General features: G+C 32.4%; 1 protein-coding gene across 3 annotated transcripts; it reads right to left on the bottom strand.

Annotated features, from left to right (window-relative positions):
- Positions 1-2,524: 2,524 nt before the first annotated feature.
- On the bottom strand, positions 2,525-5,756 carry LOC138318610 (acylphosphatase-2-like). Of its 3 annotated transcripts, none has more exons than XM_069261117.1 (5): positions 5,614-5,730; positions 5,175-5,191; positions 4,562-4,693; positions 4,182-4,291; positions 2,525-3,584 (listed from the first exon to the last, which is right to left on the bottom strand). In XM_069261117.1, the coding sequence occupies exons 3-5, from the start codon at positions 4,598-4,600 to the stop codon at positions 3,461-3,463; spliced, it is 273 nt and encodes a 90-aa protein (XP_069117218.1). In that variant the 5' UTR covers positions 4,601-4,693; positions 5,175-5,191; positions 5,614-5,730; the 3' UTR covers positions 2,525-3,460. The 3 variants fall into 3 exon arrangements, with proteins under 3 accessions (XP_069117218.1, XP_069117217.1, XP_069117216.1); XM_069261116.1 differs by having other exon boundaries at positions 4,562-4,792; positions 5,614-5,728; XM_069261115.1 differs by lacking the exon at positions 4,562-4,693 and having other exon boundaries at positions 5,614-5,756.
- Between the last annotated feature and the right edge of the window lie 257 nt (positions 5,757-6,013).

The raw sequence follows: 6,013 nt of genomic DNA, 5'->3' as shown, positions 1-6,013 counted from the left end.
TAAATATCTCACATATAGGTTTACTTATTCCTTAAAGGTTCTTGTCACCATTTATTTTACTAAGCAGTACGGTGAGTATGCCATCTCTTTGTAATTTATTTTACTAAGCAGTACGGTGAGTATACCATCTCTTAGTAATTTATTTTACTAAGCAGTACAGTGAGTATCCCATCTCTTTGTAATTTATTTTACTAAGCAGTACGGTGAGTATGCCATCTCTTTGTAATTTATTTTACTAAGCAGCACGGTGAGTATGCCATCTCTTTGTAATTTATTTTACTAAGCAGCACGGTGAGTATGCCATCTCTTTGTAATTTATTTTACTAAGCAGTACGGTGAGTATGCCATCTCTTTGTAATTTATTTTACTAAGCAGTACGGTGAGTATGCCATCTCTTTGTAATTTATTTTACTAAGCAGCACGGTGAGTATGCCATCTCTTTGTAATTTATTTTACTAAGCAGCACGGTGAGTATGCCATATGCCATCTCTTTGTAATTTATTTTACTAAGCAGTACGGTGAGTATGCCATCTCTTTGTAATTTATTTTACTAAGCAGTACGGTGAGTATGCCGTCTCTTTGTAATTTATTTTACTAAGCAGCACGGTGAGTATGCCATCTCTTTGTAATTTATTTTACTAAGCAGTACGGTGAGTATGCCATCTCTTTGTAATTTATTTTACTAAGCAGTACGGTGAGTATGCCATCTCTTTGTAATTTATTTTACTAAGCAGTACGGTGAGTATGCCATCTCTTTGTAATTTATTTTACTAAGCAGTACGGTGAGTATGCCATCTCTTTGTAATTTATTTTACTAAGCAGCACGGTGAGTATGCCGTCTCTTTGTAATTTATTTTACTAAGCAGCACAGTGAGTATGCCATCTCTTTGTAATTTATTTTACTAAGCAGTGCGGTGAGTATGCCATCTCTTTGTAATTTATTTTACTAAGCAGCACGGTGAGTATGCCATCTCTTTGTAATTTATTTTACTAAGCAGTGCGGTGAGTATACCATCTCTTTGTAATTTATTTTACTAAGCAGTGCGGTGAGTATACCATCTCTTTGTAATTTATTTTACTAAGCAGTACGGTGAGTATGCCATCTCTTTGTAATTTATTTTACTAAGCAGCACGGTGAGTATACCATCTCTTTGTAATTTATTTTACTAAGCAGTGCGGTGAGTATACCATCTCTTAGTAATTTATTTTACTAAGAAGTGCGGTGAGTATACCATCTCTTTGTAATTTATTTTACTAAGCAGTGCAGTGAGTATACCATCTCTTTTTAATTTATTTTACTAAGCAGTGCGGTGAGTATACCATCTCTTAGTAATTTATTTTACTAAGCAGTGCGGTGAGTATACCATCTCTTTGTAATTTATTTTACTAAGCAGTACAGTGAGTATACCATCTCTTTGTAATTTATTTTACTAAGCAGTACGGTGAGTATGCCATCTCTTTGTAATTTATTTTACTAAGCAGTACGGTGAGTATGCCATCTCTTTGTAATTTATTTTACTAAGCAGTACGGTGAGTATGCCATCTCTTTGTAATTTATTTTACTAAGCAGTACGGTGAGTATGCCATCTCTTTGTAATTTATTTTACTAAGCAGTGCGGTGAGTATACCATCTCTTTGTAATTTATTTTACTAAGCAGTACAGTGAGTATGCCATCTCTTTGTCTGCCGATCTTTCTTGTCCTTATGGTTTGGTATAAATTATCGTGTCTTGTAATATAAACTGTGTACATATGTACCTCTAATCTGTGAGGAGAAAAAAAAGTAATTTTCCCTCATAAAGTTCTGAGCAATACAGCTATTTATCATAATACCTGCTCACAGGAGCAAATCCTTCTTCAAATGACCTATATTACGACACTGTGGAAACTTAGATTTGAATTCCTGGGCAGTATACATTGTTCTTCATAATTCAACATATGCCTGCATGTTGTCAAACAGAACTAATAGATGGATTAGATGCATACCTCTTGTGTTATTGTAAAAATTATTGAAATGATTTACATTATCATGTAATGGAAAATTGCAGATATAATGCACCTTTAAATTCCTCACTTTCATTTGTCCAGTCTATATACATTTAATGCCTTACTAAAATATTTTACATATGGTAGCTTTTATTTTGTCATTGAACCCCTGTATGTATAAATAATATATATAAGTAAATTGAATGTACAATGTAAGTCGTGATACAGTGCTATGACATGTAATATAATCATGTTGTTTATTTATGTTTTATAAAGAGTATATTGTGTTTTTAACATTGTAATCTGGATATGTTACAATTTCCAAAAATATTTTAATTAGGAACAATAAATCTGGTATTTATATAATTAACTGTTTGTGTGTTACCATGCATAACATCTACACCGACTTCTTACAGACTACAAATACATGTATACTTTGCTGGCACAAGGCGAAACCACAATCCAGAGTTATGTCCCTTGTCATAGCTGTGCTTGATTCAACTAATGCTGGTGCATATAATCACAACAATGACTAATCATTGATGATAAATAATTTTTATTAAATATAAAACAATTGAACAATTATAAAGTGAGTGTAAAAAATTGCACACCTATAAATATAAATCCAACCAGTAGATATGGCTAACATACACTGTGAGTGAAGCAAACGTAGCAAGACAAAAGCTTTAAACCGAGATTTTATATCTCTGCTATAAAGTAACACAAAGTGTAATCATTAGGCCTACAAACAAGGGAGATAGTATTACTCTCAATAACAAAACAACCCTTTTTCAGCAGTTTTAGGAATATTTGCATCCATCAAGAAATATATATATATGAAAGTGAATAGCATGCAATAGACTTAATTGTTGTTCAGCAAGATAGCCACCAGCTGCAACACAGCTTAATAATTACAATAAACCAAACATCCTAGTGACTAGCAAAATACCTCCAAAATACCAGGTAAGGATTTCAAGTTTTCATTTACAAGTACCTGCCAGATAGCTGTACATGTATCTTGTCATCAATAGTTATTGTTTGTGTAATAAGATCAGCATTTACTTAACATAGGTTTGTCTAATTAATAGCTACAAATACATAATGTTTAATAAAATCAAAATTATTTTGTTTTAGATAGTATGCACAATCAATACCACATTGAATACATGTATAGGGAAAGAGTTCAAAGATTTTTTTCAGAACAATCATTTTAAATAAATAGAGTATATTGGTATATAAAAGTTTGTCTTTCCCATTTATTTTAAAACCAAATCTGCTGTATTTTATAAAATATGCCAAGTATTTATTATATGATAATAATTCCTGCTGAAAACACTAGAACATGGCTTCATGCTGACAGTCAAAGAACTTTTCCATACAAAGTCAATAACAGGAGATTGAAGTAATTGAGATCCTGATCACATTCTGAGAACGTAAAACACAAAACATATGCATATCTATAACAACTCAACATTTCACCAGTCACCTGCCGTGATTGAGAATCGTTTGTACTCTAATTTAACTAGTTCTCTTTCATTTCTGAATTCATATTTTGTTATTTTAGACAAAGGACTGCCTTTATATGCAAGGAAGTTTTTCCTGCAATGAAAGAAAATAAATAATCATATAATGTTCTACAATATTTTAATTTTGGATTAATCATCCTGCAAATGTCATATATGTAAATATACACATGCAGACATATTTTGAAATACATCAAGAAATAACTAATATTATGCCATTTTCACTTTTTTTCATGTTCTTTTATAAATAGAAGTGTTTAATAATAGTAGAATATCAAATCCTATGGGTTATGATTAAACATCTCTGCTGATAAAATTTTCACAACATTATCCAGTTATAAAATTTTGATAACTACTTGGTCACACTGAAATTTGGATTACCAGTATATCATTTCTCCTAAGAAGTTTGCATCATTTGATATCCCTCAATATCCGATGATCTCCCTTGTAACTTTTAATTAAGATGATTTTTGATCAGTTCCCAATATCATTTTCATTTATTTATAGTTTTTTATGTGATTTATCTACTGAAAATCACGACCATATTATTTCCCTTGTTAAATCCTAAAGTAATCTAATAATCTTTCATTGACCTTTGATTTAATTCAATAGACTGGCTTTTTTACAAGAAACCTTTGATTTCTTCCCCACAGATTTGATTATCTCCCCTTACATTTCTTCCACCTGGGTCCTAGTGCCCTGCACTGTGCCTTTAACTGTTCCTTTAGCAGTATTCATCACCCAACCTACTGCTCCAACATTAGAAGCTAGATCATACGTATGCTGAAAAAAGTAACAAACAAAAGGTGTGATAATTACAAAACTGGAAAACAAAACAAGAAAACAAGAATTTGTATGATCTGTTAAAAGGAGGGACAAACATTGACGGAAATAGTTAGTAGGACCACCCTAGGTATCCTAGGACACTGGGAGATGTGTGTCGACCTGAGAGGAAAGTTGGCCTTCCCGGAGATAGTGGAGACATCACTAAGACCTGACAAAGTGATGTTATCTCCAAGCAAAAAGAAACTGGTAATGGTGTAGCTGACTGACCTGGGAGACCGGGCTGCTGAGGATTCCCCAGTCAGTCATGCTGGAGAATGTTTGGTGCCCTCAGAATCACAGGGAAGACAAGGAAGACTGTCGATGGTGTTGGGGAAGGATGCAGAGAGAGCATCCCGCTGGCTGTGGATGCGCAGAGGAGAGAGTAGCTGGAAGCCAACCGTTGGAGAGTAGGGACTGATCACCCCTACTGACCCACCATTCAGAGATGGATGGACCTGGCTGATGATGACGACGGTTAAGCAGCAACACTAATAGCTGTATTCAGGTACTATTTTTTGAACCCCCAGCCTCACCCATGCAAGAGCTCTCAATTTAATAGATTATACTTAATTAAGTCCATATACAGGAACGTTGCTCTCAAACTGATTACTTATTTTTCAACCAATGCAACTACTTCTAACTTGTTATAATGAATGTAGAATTTTTATTCCTGTTATTTATCTTTCAATATCTAGCTTTATATCTCGACATTAAATATTTTATTTATTAAGTTGAAGTTCAAATTTAGTGCATTATCTTAAAGAAATTTTACAAGCTTACAGTATAGTATAAATAATAGCCTATTAATTTTAGTACATGTAGTAGTATTTTATATACATACCTGTCTGAAAAACACACCTGTAAGAAATATATAAGAATTTTCTGTTATATATTTGAAGATAACAGATGAAAAAAACTATGTCTTTCATTTAAACATTGATATCCAACTTTAAAGTTTTAAAAATCCTTGAACACTTTCCCTTATGCCTACTGTGAATTTCTGATATTTTATTAGAATTATAGAATATCATCAATATGGCAAAAACTAATAAAAAAGTTCCCTTACTGTCTTTATTTTCTCTAGACAACATGTGGTCCAGGTCGATGGTATTTTAAAATAATCATGTCAAGTGTTGAAGCATACAATATTATGGCAAGGGAAGTGAGTTGCAGTCGGATTTGTTTGAACAGAAGTGTCAAGTGAGAAAAATGCCGTTAACAGATACTTTTTGTGACATGTCAGTGTCATATCACGTATGAAATGTTAAATAAAAACAAACCTTGAACGTTTCCAAATATTTCATAATCAATCGAAACAAATCTATCAATACTTTCTGCCATCTGTACTGCTGTAGAACTGTATGCTAGGCCTACCTAGTTACAACCACTTACTAGAGTGATCAACCCTACATTTTGTAACGGATCCTTTGATTGGATAAAGGAAAAGAAGAGGCACATGTGGTTTTTTAACTTTTGATAGATAAGAGTTACCTCCCTTATTACAAAGTAAAATTTTAATAAAATTGCTATCTAAATAAAAAGGTATTTTTTGTTTATTTAAAAAAAATGTATCTATATGTTGGAAATATAAATTCACGTGTAGAATTTATGTTGATATAACAATTTTTATTAAATATGAATAGATATGATGATAATAAGAAAAAAAACGTAAATATATTT

Source organism: Argopecten irradians, chromosome 3 (assembly GCF_041381155.1).
Source record: "Argopecten irradians isolate NY chromosome 3, Ai_NY, whole genome shotgun sequence".
Taxonomy (NCBI): domain Eukaryota; kingdom Metazoa; phylum Mollusca; class Bivalvia; order Pectinida; family Pectinidae; genus Argopecten; species Argopecten irradians.
Note: the sequence above shows the minus strand (reverse complement) of the source record. Positions and strands in the feature narration are given on the sequence as shown.

What these genes read in the sequence shown, in the direction of transcription:
- LOC138318610 (XM_069261115.1), bottom strand. Translation starts at nt 5,674, where the DNA reads ATGGCAGAAAGTATTGATAGATTTGTTTCGATTGATTATGAAATATTT. An exon ending in AGGACCCAGGTGGAAGAAAT is followed by an intron (nt 3,585 to 4,181) that starts GTAAGGGGAGAT and finishes CTTTCATTGCAG; the next exon opens with GAAAAACTTCCTTGCATATA.